General features: G+C 36.5%; 1 protein-coding gene across 4 annotated transcripts in view; it reads left to right on the top strand.

The window, feature by feature from the left end:
• FOXJ2 (forkhead box J2) overlaps window positions 1-17629 on the top strand; it is a 1179137-nt gene that overhangs the window by 1099016 nt on the left and 62492 nt on the right. For all 4 annotated transcript variants that reach the window (XM_044079672.1, XM_044079673.1, XM_044079674.1 and 1 more), the window contains one exon: window positions 10124-10315. In XM_044079672.1, coding sequence (XP_043935607.1) covers window positions 10124-10315 — 192 coding nt within the window. The remainder of the gene's footprint in view (window positions 1-10123; window positions 10316-17629) is intronic.

The raw sequence follows: 17629 nt of genomic DNA, 5'->3' as shown, positions 1-17629 counted from the left end.
GTTGTCAAATGTTTGCCTTCCCTCCACAAAAACTGCATTGGTTCATATCTATCACTTTTGGCAACACATTTGTCATTCTTTTAGCTAGTATAGACATAAACACTTTATAATCATAATTTAAAATTGAAATTAGCCTATATGAAGCTGGGTCTGATGGGCCTATACCATCTTTAGGTTTTACAGTCACCACAGCTTTTTTCCAGGATGTTGGTGCTTCCCCTCCTTTTAAACTACTGTTAAATAAAACCTTCCAGATCTTTATCACTTTCTTCCCTCCCAACTTCCAATCTTCCACAGGAATGCCATCTATTCCTGGAGACTTTCCTGTAGATTGATTATACATGACTGTTATCTCATCTCCTCCTATCTTAACTGTTACTTGTCGAGCCTCATCTGCCTCTAACCTTGGCATAGCTAAGTCATCCATAAATATTTCCATTTGTGCTTTTACTTGATTTTCTACATTCCTCTGCTTTATACAAATTTTCATATTTTTTCCAAAATATCTTTATTACCTGTACAGGATCTCTGGTTATTTTTCTTGTTATATGTTCCCTAAGTTTGGTAACAACCCTATTTTAATTTGCCTAGGTCATCATGTTAAAAGTTTTTGTGCTCTGGAATTATCAAAAAGCAGTTGCTTAGCAGCAATCTAGCCCTTATTACTCTGTCTGTATCCCTGAGTCTTGTGCTAAAAGGTCGAGAATTATTATTTTTTATCACGATCAGATGAGGTGTACACAACAAAGTGGTTATAACTGTTGGGTGGGAGTGGGGACTGTTGATGAATGTACCTTACCCCCTTGTTTGCTCAGTTTAAGCAGCCTGGCTTTGTAGGGCTAATGTGCAGTTGTGTGAAGTAAGTTGGAGTACTTTGGTTGCTGTAAGTTTTTGTGAAAGAGACTTGAAATGCATTGTGCCCATAATTATTTAATGATTTTTGTTTTACCACAGTCAGACATGTGAGGTGTACAAAGTCAACAGTGGAGCTATAATTGCTGTAATTGCTCTGCATGGAGGATGTGTTCGACTGATAACGGCTGACACTACCTGTCATGATCAAGTTAAACAGTCATTAACCCGGCTAATTTGCATTTGAGTAAACCAAGTTGGTATATTGTGACCATTTCTTTATCACACTCACACATCTTATGTGTACACAGCTAAGTGATTAAAACTGATGGGCATGAACATGTGTTATAATCATAGCAGTTCAGATAGTCTTATGTTAGGAAGATGAATCCAGAAGAACATGAGCATTTGCAATTAGCAAACAAAATTGTGCGTTGGGCAGCCTATGGTTTTAAATCATTTAAGGCCCAATATACACTTAATCTGCCAGTGTCTGTACAAAACAACTCTTGGGAAGTAAGCATGCTTGGGGTTGAATTTGGCAAAGGAGGGTTGGGGTTTGACATAATGGTGAAGGTGTTTACAGGCTCACAGGCACAAGGTACAGGGTTTGATTCTCAGCTTGGGAAGCTTAGCTTGCTTAAAAAAGGCCCCTGGAGTTCTTAACGTAGTATTCATAGTTCCTTCAGTAAAAGAAGTGTAAAATATAAATTTAAAAGAAATTGTTAAAACATTATTTCTTAAATACATTTTTATTAATTTAACTTATTTATAATATATACACAAAAAGGAAGAAATTCAACTTCACATATTGTTATATTATGATAGGAATATGTTGAATTGTCAAGGTAATCTTATACAATTAACACATGAAGAATCTTGGTATTTCATTAGCAGCATTCCACTATTATCCCAAAAACTAAAGGTCTTACTATGATTTTTAGATCTTATTCGGATCACTTCTTTTTCAGTTTTACATACTATTTTTGTTAAATTTAAAAATTATTTGTATGTAGGAACTAAGTTTGGTTTCCAGTATTTTGTAATAACTTTTCTGGTGACTGCCAAGAGAGCCCAGAATAGTTTATGCTCTTTGGCATTTACAGGTACAGGAACTGGAACATTCATTAGTATTTATGATCTAGTTAAAGAACAATTATCAGACCATAACTCCTTAAAAACATACTTGTCTCTTCCCAATATACATTTAATTTATTGCAGTCCATAAACATGTGTGTCCAATCAGCTTTTAAAGATTTACTTCATCTCCAGGAAATTGAAGAACTCATTTTGCTAAACTCAGAGATTTTATATGGAGTAATAAACATTTTATTTATATATTTCCACATAAAAATATTCCAGTATAAACTTGAAGAAGTTGACTAACTGATTTAAGTATCGAACCTTTATTCTTACAATCTTTTGAGTCACTCAATCCACCACTATCTAAAAAGTTCCAGAATTTTGCATCAAAGTTATTATTTATAATTAACTTGTATAACTTTGACAAGCTTCCTTTGTATGTTAGTCAACTTTCGATAACAGCATTCATATATTCATATAACGGGAGAATAATGTTCTGTTCCTCTTCACTTTTCGCTCATATTATCCACAAATTCATTAATTTCTTACTGATGGATAATATTAACTGGTTATCAGATTCATCCAACTTATATTCTTTCATTAAATATTGTGGGGCTTAGATTTTCCTTTTTCAAAACAATCCAACCATAATACTAATCCATTCCCTTTTAGTAAATGTATTTTAACATTGTTCTGATTTTCCTTAAATCTAGAGGTAAGTGTGATAGGAAAACAATTAATGGAATTTTAAAAACATATTTCTTAATTGTTTTAAGAACTGATTTCATATATGCCAAGTCTAAAGATTGAAATGAATTTCCTTCTAAGGTAAATTTTGTTAACCTGATGAAAGGATCATTACATATTTCTAATTTGTCATCTTTAACAAACTTATAAGAATTTAGTATAATCTGCTCCTGGGTGGTTTTCCATTGACTAGTGTAGGTTGAGTCTATACAGAACATAATAGAGTTAAAATTTGCAGCAACAGAATAAGATTCTACATCTGGGAAGCTAATACACCAAACTGCCATAATCCTATATGATTTTTATAAGCAATTCTTATGTTTTTAGGATATCATGAGAATATAGTTAACATTTTTGTTCCAATTTTCTTTAAAAGTTTTTTGTCAAGTACCAAAGCTATTGAATGTAGTGTGTGTGTGTGTGTGTGTGTGTGTGTGTGTGTGTGTGTGTGTGTGTGTGTGTGTGTGTGTGTGTGTGTGTGTGTGTATAAACATATATAGCATCATCTTCTTTTGGCTTTTCCCGTTAGGGGTCGCCACAACAGATCACCTGTTTCCATTTCTTCCTGTCCTCTGCATCTTGCTCTGTCACACCAACCACACTTGCATGTCCTCTCTCACCACATCCATAAACCTTATCTTAGGCCTTCCTCTTTTCCTGTTACCTGGTAGCTTCATCCTTAGCATCTTTTTCCCAATATACTCAGCATTCCTCCTCAGCACATGTCCAAACCAACGTAATCTTGCCTCTCTGGCTTTGTCTCCAAACCTTCCAACCTGGGCTGACCCTCTAATATACTTATTCCTAATCCTGTCCACCTGCGTCACACCCAGTGCAAATCTTAACATCTTTAACTCTGCCACATCCAGCTCAAACTCCTGCCTTTTTGTCAGTGCCACTGTCTCCAACCCATATAACATAGCTGGTCTCACTACCCTCTTGTAGACCTTCCCTTTCACTCTTACAGGTACTCGTCTGTCACAAATCACTCCTGACACTCTTCTCCACCCTCTCCATCCTGACTGTACTCTCTTCTTTACCTTTCTTCCACAATCACCGTTACTCTGAACTATTGATCCCAAGTACTTAAACTCATCCACATTCACCACCTCTACTCCTTGCATCCTCACCATTCTTCTATCCTCCCTCTCATTCACACACATATATTCTGTCTTAGTCCTGCTGACCTTCATTCCTCTTCTCTCTAGAGCATATCTTCATCTCTCCAGGGTCTCCTCCAGCTGTTCCCTACTCTCACTACAGATCACAATGTCATCTGCAAACATCATATTCCATGGGGACTCCTGCCTGATCTCATCTGTCAACCTGTCCATCACCATTTGCAAATAAGAAAGGGCTCAGAGCTGATCCTTGATGTAACCCCACCTCCACCTTAAAAGCATCTGTCACTCCCATCGCAGACCTCACCGCAGTCACACTACCCTCGTACATATCCTGTACCACTCTTACATACTTCCCTGACACTCCTGACTTCCTCATATAATACCACAACTCCTCTCTAGGCACCCTGTCATATGCTTTCTCTAAAGTCTAGAAAAACACAATGCAACTCCTTCTGACATTCTCTGTACTTCTCCATCAACACTTTCAGAGCAAACATCGCATCTGTAGTGCTCTTTTCCGGCATGAAACCATACTGCTGTTCACTAATCATCACATCCCTTCTTAACCTAGTTTCCACTACTCTTTCCCATAACTTCATGCTGTGACTGATCAATTTAATCCTTCTGTAGTTACTACAGCTCTGCACATCACCCTTATTCTTGAAAATTGGTACCAAAACACTATATATATAAATATATAAATATAAAGTCTTGGGTAATATAATCATTTTAATAAGCAGTAACCTATCCTCAAGTGTAAAAAAAAAATCATTCTATTTTTTTAATAAGAAGCAACACTTCCTCAATTACTGTTTCAAAATTATTATTAATAATCTTACAGCTGGATAGATTTTTATTCTTAAATATTTAAATTATTTTCCCAATTATATTTATATTTATCCTTAAACATACTATCTCGTAATCAATTTAATATTAATGTTTCAGTTTTCCTCATCTATTTAGTCATCCAAATAATTTAAATCTCCCACAGTTAGTAAAATATAATCTGCAAAAAGCTGTATGTTAGATTGACAATCTCTATTGAGAATCCATCAATTTTTCCATTTCTTCTTATACTGTTATCTAAGGATTTAATAAATAATGGAAATAATAAAGGGGATAAGGGATACCCTTGTTTTCTGCCTTTGTTTAAAGTGAATCCCTGAAAAATACAAGATCCAATATTAGCATATGCTTTGGAGTCTCTATACAGTTTTTTTTTAATATTCCAATAAACTGTTCTGGAAATGCAAATGTTTCTAAAGTTTTAAACAAGTAGTTCCAGTCTACAGAATCAAAAGCTGTCTCGATACCTAAGCTAATTAGGGCCAATTTCTTGTTCATTCCATTTGCTAAATCTAAGATAGTTACTACCTTTTTATATTACCATACATTAATCTGTTGACTATAAATCCTGTTTGATCATTATTAATTAATCTACTAAATCTCTTAATCTTGTGGTGAAAATGGTAAACATTTTATAGTCTACATTTAATAATGAAGTATGTCTATTTGAGGAGAGTAATTTATAATCCTTTCCTTGTTTAAGTATAGGTGAGATTACAAAAAATTTCCATGAGGGAAATTATTGTATTATCCTGAAAATGTCACTCAGTAATTCTAAAATATTTAGCAGAAACAGATTATATAATTCCATACATTAACCATCTAACCCTCTAGCTTTACCATTTTACCTTTTTAAAGCTTCTTTAACTTCTGTCAAGGTAATAAGCTTGTGAAGGCTGCCAGCCTAACTAGCTAGAATTTTGTTAATAATTCTATGCCATTTGTGAATAATATGATTTGTATGCTTGTTCTACAAATGTAAGAAAACTGCATGTTATGTGCTGAGCTTCAAGAATGTTGCCACAGTGTACCCTACTGGAAAAGAACAGAGTTAACTTTCAAAACTCTAAGAAAATAAGTTGACAAGTAAATAGTTTTATGCTTGTGTTTACCACAGTTAGAAGACAGAATGTCTGCAGTTGAAAATTCTTTCTATTGTCTGGAAACAGAAATTAGAGATTTCAAAGGTAAAACTGTGACTGTTTTACAAATTCCAGTTCCAGGCAAGCTTCTAACAGACAAGTATTTTTGATAGAAGAGTGCTAACTTTTAAGTTTCTGTTAGTCTGGAAACTAAAGGCAGAGGTGACAAGAATGATGTAATCTGAAATAACCCAGCAGAAATGTTTGATAGTAATTTAAGAACTGGCTCACAGAGTGAGTCTGTGCATTTTGTATTTGTCTCTGGACCTGTAAACATCCATTCAGCACTGGTATTTACCTTGCTCTGTAAGTAAGACTTAGATCATAGTATCTCTCTCAGAGATAGATAGGAATATAGTAAGATTAGTTTAGATGTTTTCTGTATTTATTTATGTGAGACTGTCTTGCAAAGTTGTTTTTAAAGTATTTCCTGTGATTCTGAACTCTGTTGTCACTGTATTGAGTTATTGAGTATTGTCTTGTTCCTTTATGATTTATTATTAAATATATTAAACATTTTAATTGTGGCTGGTTTGTTTAGAGATATTTAAGCTTTTAAGAATACTTGTACATGTATTTGGCGACACTGTATAGGCCACTCTTAAATGGCCTTAAATATCTTGGACACACTTAACCATTTGGATAATAGTAACATTACACAATAGAATTGGTCACCCTTTTCTGGGAAGGACCTTATAGTAGCTGATAAATAAAGGTGGTTGTTGGCAGTGATTACTACCTTATAGTCTGGGTAGAAGGGGGGGCATAGCTAGTGAACCTGTGCCAGCCTTCCCCAGGAGTGTCTGTGTGTTTGTATATAAATCAAATCTCAAAGTGTGTGTACATCAGCTACTTGGCCAGGGACATGAAGCACTGGTTGAACAGAGAGGGTGCTGGAGGTTTTGGCTTAACCACTCAGCTGAGATCTTAACCCTATATCTGTGCCAGTGGAGAGTCTTATTGGGGATCTGGAGAGAAAGGGAGAAACCAGCCCCAGATTGACTGTTGCTTTTAAGGGAAATTGTACTTCACTGTGTGTTCACTTGTCATCCTCCCAATGTGCACATCCCTCACTGGTGTTAGTGGTGAGGATTGAGGATCCTTGATTGCTGGGCCAGTGCAGGGATGTCACAAGGCTTATTCAACTAAGATATTTGTTGGTCATTTAGTTTGCAAGTAACACTTTTCTTTAAATAATTGCGAATTTTCTAATCATCAGGATTATTAGTTTTTACCTTTATTAAGATCCTTGTGGAATTTAAAAAAAAATATATAAGAATTCTTCTATGTCTGAAGTAAGCTTATTAGTGTGAGGACTTTGGATATTATTGATTTGTGCCTTTTTGTTTAACATCTTCTGTTGGCTAATCTACGTAGATTTTTTGAAGTTATCACAAAACTATGCAGTTTTATTTTTTCTAAAACTATCCCCACTTTATGTGTTAAAACTATCAATTCTAGTTTGTGTCCCATGTGCATAAGAATAATGAATGAAAAACAATGACTTATCTTCTGATTTTACTAGTAAATCAACTAAATTATTATTACTAATCCATCAATTTAGTGCTTTAGCTGATGCCAATATTTTGGCTTTATTCTGTTTACTTGTACCTTCTATACTAGATATGCAGTTAAAATCCCCTGCTAAAATTAAGCTGCCCTTCCAATGACTTTGAAGTAAATTTAAGTGATCTTTAGCCACTCTTGCACTTATTCGAGGAGTCCAGTAAAAATTAGCTAATGTATAGCGTTTGACATTATATTTAATTACTACAAATGTATACATTCCTGTAGTTTTTTTTTTTTTTTTTTGAAGGTGCACTCAGGGATCTATGTGCTCTTTCAGTGTCAAAAGATAAAGTTTCAGATAAGTTTAATGTTTTATGTAACCAGGTATTTACGAAATGTATTGTATTGTCTCCCTCATATGTTTAAGGTATACTATAAATTCTAATGTTTTTGGTCTCAGTCTATTTTCTAAATAATTGAGTTTTTCTATGAGCCTTTTATCTTGTTTTAAAAGAAAATTCAGTCTGAGCCTCACCTTGAGTTATTCTGCTTTCATAATCATTCAAAGTCTCTTCCATACTGCTGATTTGTGCCCCTTGTTTCATAATAACTTCAAAATGTTCCATCCTTTTTCTGGTCTCTTCTTTGAAACATTCCAGTCTTCTATGCAGTTTATCTTTTATAAGTAATATATCATGTATACTAAAGCAGTTACCCATGGCTGGGTGTGGGTAAATCAGCATTACCCATACCCAGCCATGGGTTATTGATATTATACAATGACAATATTTAAGAAAAAAAATTACTTACTTTTCTTAAATAATGTCCTTGCATAATGGCAGCGTGGTGTCCTCTTGCTTTGTATACATATCCAATGCTTTGTTGATGTACTGCACGCGCATATGGGACTTTTGTTCCCATTCTCATGCAGTACATCAGTGCATTGGAAAGGAAGCAATGGAGAAAGGAACACCTTCGATGCCCTTTTTTTTCCCTTTTTTAAATATTGTTTGAAATTTGAACACTTTAGAGGTATGAAAGAGACAAGATGGAGAAAATACAAGGAAAACCAGGTACGTTTCTTTAGTTCTGAATGGTATACCTGATTTTCCTAGTGTTTTCTCCATACTGTCCCTGTCATACCTCCAGATTTCTAATTTTATTATTATTATTTTTTAATGGTGAAAAACCTTAAGTTATAGCATATAGTAGTGGAAGAAAGTTTGGGCAACCAGACTTTTTTCCAGTGGTATATGCTCAATTTACACTGGGCACCCTGGTTGGGCTGACCAATCAGTGTGTTCATTTTTGAAGGCTAATGGCCAGTCATTGTATAATAGATAATAGTGACTGAATGTCTTTTTCTTTTTTAACACAAGACTCCTGACTACCATTTCTTAAGTGACTAATGTTGATTCTCTTCTCTCTTAACCAAACAGTTGAAATTCTGACAGAAAAAAATATTACTTTTGAAGAACTTGAAGCTCTAAGTCTTTCCTCTGACTATTAGTGAATAAAATTAGCTAGCAAGTATCTTCAAAATTTAATTTTTTTTATTACATTTTCTATCAGAGAAAAGTTTTCAGTCACGGAGCTTTCACCAGTTGCTGCTCTCAATTAGTCATCTTGGCCACACCCCCTCATTTACACTGATTTCAGTTAGGACATTATTTCAGCATTTTTTTTAGAATGTAGCAAATTATATTTTCAAGACACCAAGCAAACCATAGCATTTTATAGCCAGTAATATGCCCCATCATGCCTTAATAGGATACTATGTTTCATTTGGGTCTATGATGTTTTATCGAAGTTTCAAAACTTCAAAACCCATATTGCCAAGACCATGTGATCGAAGTTTTGAAACTTCGAAAACAGAAGAAAAACACCAAACAAAAACATAAAACTTCACCTTTACGTTTTTGCAAGGGGGAAAGCCTACCTTCACCCCACACACCACCTGCCACATAAATATACCAACTCCGAGATTGCACTACAGCGAGGAAAATGGTAAATCTCCCATTCTGTGCCATACAGCAATCTCAGTTCAAAATGATTGAAGTTTCAAAACTTCGATCATATGGTCTCCACCGTATGGGTTTCGAAGTTTTGAAACATGAATAAAACAAGGTAGACCCATTTCATTTATGTGTATGTATATAAAACCATAAAAGTTATCAAGTCAATGAAATTTGTCACTTCAGTGTGTGGGTTTGACCTAGTGAACATTATTTGACAGCTGGTCGCTGTACATGTCATCAACGTTCAAGCTGTTGCAATGGGAATAGGACCAGAAGAGACTTGGCTAAATTGATGTATTTTTCATGTGTTTTAGTTGTGCAGTGAAGGTTATGCTACTCTTATGGTTTAATTATATACTTTAGTCTTTAGTCTATTTACATTGTTAAAGTTGGGCCCATTTTTCAGTTAGTACCATTTTACAACTGGATAATTGGAGTCAGTGTTTTATTTTTGTTCTTTTGTTGTAACATTTTTTTCTTTCAAATATGAACAGTTTCTGTGGAGTGAAGTGTTTCAGCAGGGATATAATTATTTTATCATGTTGAGCTTAACTTTTTTTTACATTTAAATAAATGGAAAATATAGTCTGAGTTTTATTTTGTTTTTAAATTTTAGATTAAATCTATTTTGCATGAGACGAATGGCAAATGTAAAATGTAATGTAGTGTTGCGTTTAAGTTTGTGATTAGTACCATTTTTGGAAATCTCCCTTTTTGTTAGTATTGATGTGACTTTTCTCTTTTTTTCTCTTTTTGTTTATGGCGTTATTTTACTGCTGCCCTTTTTCTTACACACTTTCAGACTTAATGGAAAGTTTACGACAGGCTGAGATGAAAAACTGGAGCATTGACCAGAACCACATTGCCAGTCTTTGTGACTCACTTAACCGCTTTTTGAACCAGACTGGGCTCGTGCACTCTCCAAATGCCATGCATGGTTCTGGAAGCCACTGCCCTATGACTGCCGGAAAACAGGATTCACCAATAAGTTCAGGTATGTGCTAATGTTTCAGTGCAAGTTTTCAAGAGTACTGGCATACAGGAAGTGGCATAACTGAAGAAGTGAATTACAGAGGGTTTCTTTCTATCTCAGTGTTCAGACCCACCACAACTTGGTTGTAAAGGGCAATAATTGTTATTGATGACTGCTCTTCACTATTATGACATGAGATATGTCAGTTCTCTGTCTTGTAGCTGGTTAATAACACTATAACAACAGCATAATGAATGCAAATATCTTTAAATTAGCAGTGCTAAATGAGAAAAGGATACTGCAAGTGATTTGTTTCACTAATGCTATTACTGTAGTAAATGCCACTCTCCAAAGATCAGCATTCCCATCTTGTCTCTCTAACAATTACTCTTTATGAGGTAGTGATAATTTTGAGCATGGAATAGTCATTAAAGTAGTATTGATAAAAGTGGCATTGTTTCTTTCACACCATGACCAAATTAAAGACACCCGCAAGGTACATTTAAGCTTTTAAGGGTCTGTATTAGAACATCCAAGTGTCAGGTCTTCGAATGTTCTAATATCGACACCTAGTAACCGAAAGTTGAAAATAGCAAATGTTTAGATAACCAAATTCTTTCCTAGGGAAAGAATTTGGTTGTCCGTTATTGTCACTTCGCTATTTTCTGCTCTGCGGTGGAAAGTTACGGTCGGGTTCAGGTAAGCGTGTGATTGTGTGGACATGAGGGTTAGGGTGGGATAGGTGAGTTAGGGTTAGGGCGCGGGTCAGGTGTGTGTACGATAGTGACAGACCTTAGGGTTAGGGTTTGTGTTAAGGTAAGTGGGTAGATAGTGGTGTATGTACAGTTTAGTGTAGGTTTAGATGTAAGATTTTAGATGTATGTGTGTGGATTGCTGTGGTTTGGTGTGTTTGTGTTGTGTGTATGTGTTTTGGAACAGCAAATTTTTTCCCTAGGAAAAAATTCGATTTTCTAAATTTTCGGTCCTATCGGTCTTTGGTTACTAGATGTTGATATTAGAACATTGAAAAACCTGAAACTTCGATGTTCTAATATAGACCAGCGTTTAGCATTTCTGTTAGACGAACAGTATCTGAAACATGAAATACTGCACTAAATGTTGTTTACAGTATTCTATAGTGATGGACAATTAACATTAATTTGCTTCTAATACAACAAATGGTACGTTATCTGCCTATTACATTACTTCAGTATAAGATTCTGTGGTACTGCAGTATCTGAGATGCTCTAATGCTTTGTAACTCAACTACACAGTATAATAAAGAAGTGTATTGAGTAAAATAACAATGTGGCAGTGAAGAGAGCTTTCTTGATCTAGTCATATACTGATATGTCCTGTAATGTTAAACATACATTCCCCTTTTGTTTTGTGGGTGTTTGCTTTCTTGTCACAAAGCATAATGCTTAAAGCACAGAACTGTGGATCAAGAAACCAGAAGTAAAGCAAAAATGGTGAAAAGGGGGCAGCCACCCTCCGTGCAAAGTATTTGAGGATACAATCGAGCAGTGCACTTTCTGCATTCTTATTTCTGTACTGGCATTTCTAAATGCCGGTACAGAAATCCGAAATGCATTGCAGAGCTTCAGTACTTCATGTGTGTTAAAGCTGTAGCATGTGACTTGCTGCTACAATTTAAAAGTGAATGAGTCCTGTTTTTTTTCTGAGAAGGGGGGGGGGGTCGAGCTTGTTATAGCAGATTAAGGGAGCAGACCTTATTTTTGCTTTTGAAGAGCTGAGAGGGCAAAGGTGGGGAGTGGGCACTGGCAAAAGGTTCCAAGTTAGAGGAATGGGATGGCACCAGGTGCTAGATGAGCCAGGTATGGCTCTGTAAGAAAGAACAGTATGAATTCCTTCCTCTCCTTATTATATCTGCTATACAAATCTGTTAGTGTAATCCTGCATATTAATGTAGTTATCCCCCAGTTATCAGCTTAATCCATTTCAGGTTTATCAGAGAACCAAACTCTGTCCAGGCACTCTGGGCAAAAGACAAAGAAACTAATCCCATTTTAATGCAGTATTCACGCACTCACTCACCCATCATCATAAAACAGCACACACAGGCAGTTTTGAGAATGAGGAGATTAACTATGGCATGTCTTTGGAAAAAAAAAAAAAAAAAGGCATGGGCATACATGCAGCCTTCTCATGGAAGACTCTTCAACTGGAAATTGAACTAAAGAACCAAGCTATGGCGCAGTATCGCAGCAGTAGCATTGTTACCTCACAGCAAGAGGTTCTCTGGTTCGATTCTTGGCTAGAGTGCCTTCTTTGCACAGTCTGCATGTCCTCCTTCTGTTCGTGTGGTTTTCCTCTGGGTACTCCGGTTTCCTCCCATGTTCAAAGACATGCATCTGGAGTGTTTCTCCCCGGGCCTCCAATGAAAATTGGCTTTGTTCCAAGCTGGACTTTCCCAGTTAACAAATGTTAAATAAATAAATAAATACATAAATAAATAAAAAGCTCTGTGATTTAGCAATGCTACTTCATTGTGCTGCTATGCTTCCTCAGGCAATTATTGGCTCTTTTGCATTCTGTAGTCATCACAGGTCATGACTTACCTTTTCTAAGAGTTTCATATATGGAACTGACAGATTGATTCTGTGTCAAGACAGAGCATCTGAGCACATCTGTCCACCTGTCACTAGACGCTATGACAAATGACAGTGTTGGATTCGTTGGTCAGTGATAGGCTTCACTCTTCCTGCAGCCAGCAGAAGTTGCATTCCTATCCTTGACCTGATGTTGAACAGACTTGTTGTAGGCAATTCTAAGCTCTCCTTAAAATAAATGTTTTGTTAAACTGCTGCACGTGCAACCTGTTCCTATAAAACTGCTACAAACTATAATGCATTATAACCTAGAGTCCACTAGGTGTCAGGAATGTAAAAAAAAAAAAGCTCTTCTTCCCTTTTCAGCAAAGGGAAAACATGTTAGTTTGTGAAAACAATCATACTACCCAGTAGTTTACGTGTGTGTGTGTGTGTGTGTGTGTGTGTGCGCGTTGCGTTGCAAAATGCTTTATGGGCACTACAGTTGTTTATCACCAGAGTGGATGATTTTTAACTTGTATGATAACTTGGCCTCCATACCTCTCAACTGTCCCCTGATACTGACTCAGGTTTTAGCTCTGTCCCTCTTAAACTCTTGTGAAATGGGTGATCTTTGCAGAAAAGGTGGTGAATTATACTTAAGTAAATAATGACAATAATTACAGGTGTGAAGAAGAAACTCTCCTGTGACTGCCAAAGGTGGTTTCAAAAACTAAGCAAAAGTCTATGTAAAAACTGAAACACACCACCACAGGCTACTAAAAATGATGCTCTTCAGAATAAAATAAAAGCTTTAATTGTTGAGACTTAAAATGAGACGTAAAGCAATAAAGCAAAGCCCTTATTGATTTGTATATGATAAGCGCTTTCGGCTAAAAGCCTTCCTTAGATCATAAAGAGTCAGGTTCCTCAGGGCTAAGACAAATGAATGAACACTAATCATGTGGCTAAATCCAAGCCAACACCTTTTTTCAAAGCAATGACTTCACAGCCAATCAGAGAACTTGAAGGAAACACACCTCCAAGTAAAGACAATTTCCTTGAAGAAACAGGACATACCAGGCTAAGGCAGCCTTGTCAATACTAATCAGTGTTGATGTTACTTCAGTTCTTTCTTCCCCAGTAAATGCTTTGGGTTTATATAACTACTTAGGGCTTGTATAAATAACATCAGTCCTTTTAAAATTGGAACTTAACAAAAAATCTAGTAGTTCTAATTCGTAACCCCATGAAGTTTGTTATTATTGGCACAAGAGGTCAGTTTCCACTATGTCTTTATATAGCAATAACCCACGCCTGGGTGTGGGTAATGCTGGATTTACCCATGGTTGGTGTGGTTTGATCACAAGGGCAAAGCCCGAGTGGCCAAACAAAGACAACTGTGGGTAAATCCAGCATTACCCACACCCAGAAGTGGGTTATTGCTGTTATACAATGACATTATTTAAGAAAAAAATACTTACTTTTCTTAAATAATGGCATTGTATAATGCCTCCTTGCTGCCCTTTAGCAGCTGTCTGGCATTCTGCGGCAGTTCTGATGTTCATAGGTTGGTACTAGGCTATCAGCCCTAGGGCCTATACAAGCCTAGCCATAACAATTCCCTGGCTATTTCTTCCCACACTATTTACTTCCCTGGACCTATGCTTACGTAGTACATCACAGCTGTGGGTGAAAACAACGGAGAAAGCAAGATCTCTGTTACTTTTTACAAACTGTCTCGCAATGTTAAACCCATTTAACATAGCGAGACAGCTTTAAAAAAAGCAACGGAAGATCTCGGTTACCTTTTTAAAGCTGTCTCACTATGTTAAACTCCTTTAACAAAGCGAAACAGTGTCCAAACAGCAACGGAGATCTTGTGTTTTCTGTTGCTGTAAAAAAAGACTTCTACTAATGGAAAATGTCTGGGCGACAGGACCTTTTTCCATTAATATAAGTCTGATTTACAACGTGCACACTGACCAATCAGTGTGCACATTTTGGAATATTAATGGGGGGGGGTTGTTGTATAATGTCCTTTATTTTGCTTGACAGTTTGAACCAAGAGAAATTAATCACTGTCTCAGCAATGGAATTAGAACTACTAGATTTTTTGTTAAGTTTCATTCTAAAAGGACTGAAAAGTGTTCTTAGGCCATTTTACCTACTTGGTTAACAAATGTTAAATAAATACATAAGGTGTTATGCATCCTTTGTTATACACCCACTGTCCTTTGGCATGATGACACTGCTAATCCGCTCTCTTCCAATTTCCACCAGACAATCACTGCACATGAAACATTTCTTTGATTCACTCATGTCGTCACTGATTATTACTTTTTTGATGCAGTATTTCTTTTATCACTTTTTTACATAAAGGGAATTGTTTGTTCTTTAATGCCCTACATTCCTCCACCTGCATTTCTTTTCTCTAGAATTTACTGTAGGTTTGCCTTTATTTTTCTGCTGCTGCAAAGAGTTTTGGTTGTTTCATTATATTTGTATCCATTAACTCACAGATGTATTGCATCAGTACTAAGGCTGTGAATTTCAGGATTCCCCATTTACATCCGAGAATGTTTACAGACAAAGTCATGGTAAGCTCAGCAGCATACATCTTTTATTATTTTAGTTGATCCAATCAAGTCAAAATACATTAAAATTTTTCTTCTGCAGACTGCATAATCTTAGTTTTGTTTCTTTTTTATCTATTCTACTTGGACGACTTTCCCCCTACTATGATAATATTTCCCCCCAGACGTCTCAGTTGTCCCTGTTTTGTGGGAGCTGTGATGCCCGTGCCCTGGCCCAGCAATCAAGGAGCCTCAATCCTCACCACCAAAACCAGTGAGGGGCATGTCGTATAGGAGGAAAGGATAACAGATACACACAGTAAAGTGCAATTTACCTAAAGAGCACACAGAGATCACAGTCAGTCCGGGGCTGGTCACTCCCTTGCTCCCCAGGTCCCCAATAAGACTTCCCACTGGCACAGCTGTAGGGTCCAGATCTCAGCCTAGTGGGCAAGCTAAAACCTCCAGTACCCTCTCTGTCCAACCAGTGCTTCGTGTCCCTTCCCAAGTAGCTGACACACACACACACACACACACACACACACACACACACACACACACACACACACACACACACACACACACACACTTTGAGAAGAGTTTTTACAACCACACAGACACTCCTGGGAAGGCTGGCACAGGTTCTCCAGCTGTGCCTCTTTTTCCCAGACTATACGGTAGTACCAGCTGCTACCACCCACTAATATTTATCCAATTATTACTGTGCAATATTATTATCCAATTGGTAAGTGTGACTAAACAGTCAAGGCTTATTAGAGTGACTTGGTACAGGATCACTATATGCATGCAATGTACTCTAGAGCTTAAGTTATCTCTACCTAAAACAGCCACAGTTAAAAGGGTTTAAAAATATTTAAAAGTAAATAATTAAAAACAATACTTTTTACTACACAGTGTTAGTCAAGAGTTCAGAGATCACAGAGAAATACTTAAAATAATTCAGTAGTACAGTTCTGACATCACAGAAAAACACTTAGTCTAATCTATCTAGTTTCTAGCTATCTCTAAGGGAAAACACAAGTCTAAGATAGCTTACATATAGAACAAAGACAGTGGTGAGTTGGATGGTCAAGACACAAATGCTTAATGCTCTCTGATTCTCTCTGTTTCTAAAATCATATTCCTGGTTCACATTACATCATTCTTCACACTTCCCTGGGTTCCCAGGCTAACAGAAACTACATTTACATTCTTCACCTCTGGGCAGAAACCAGAGCAATAAAGGTAATTTATACATGCAAATTCTGGCCATTAACTCTGGCCTTACAACAATAGCAAGAATTCCTTCATCTAGACCGGCCGGAGTCATGTTTACATCAAAGGGTCACAACATGCTTTACTTGGTCAGCAGAGTGCACTGTTGTTAAATTTTTGCAGTTCCACATGTAACAGCATTTTTTTTCAATTTAAGACAGCAAGCCTGTGGCTCACATTAATATTTACAAATGACAGAATTATCTCCAAAATTCTATCTGGCTAGGCTGGCAGCTTTCACAGGAACATTACTATTTTCAGAACTTATTTACCCCAGCACCTGAAGTATCTACTTTTGGAGGTATATCCCTACTTTTCAGACTTAATTTACCCCTTCATGGAATATTCTGAGTCCCCCTTATCACGTGTCATTTGTGAGGCTGTTTGGTACACAGAAAGCCATACTGCATAATCAGTATACTAGTGGCATCAGTAATTCAAAGAAAGAGGACACCCATCTTACATCTCCCTTCTCTTAAGCAAAATAAGTGATCTTGTGTGGTAGATTTTTTCAATACAGTTACTAAAGTCTACAGATTTTACACTGTTTGATAATGTGCTTATATTCTCCCATCATTTTGGGCACTCTCTGTTTTCTAAACAAGTGTTTTGGAGTAGTTTCCGACATTCCTACTGGAATCGGGAAGAGTTATGTGCTATTTGGTATTCAGATTTTATTTTAATTAAAGGTTGAGACTTTTAGATGAATGTTCCTATTTCTCAAGAGCTTTTGTCAATATATTTGATGTCTACAGGTTGAGAGGTATGATTCCCCCAAGTCTTCATTTTTGACTGTTATTTTCATATGCAGGAACCGGATGTAAGATGTTGATTCTTTATGCGCGGTGGGGTCAGCCTTAGAGTGAGTGCCCATTGTATGGCACTTAATGAGGGTTTTCATAGATAATCAAGTTAAAGGTATTTGGGGGGGA

This window comes from Protopterus annectens, chromosome 8.part0 (assembly GCF_019279795.1).
Source record: "Protopterus annectens isolate FY-2018-M chromosome 8.part0, PAN1.0, whole genome shotgun sequence".
Classification (NCBI taxonomy): Eukaryota; Metazoa; Chordata; order Ceratodontiformes; family Protopteridae; genus Protopterus; species Protopterus annectens.
Note: the sequence above shows the minus strand (reverse complement) of the source record. Positions and strands in the feature narration are given on the sequence as shown.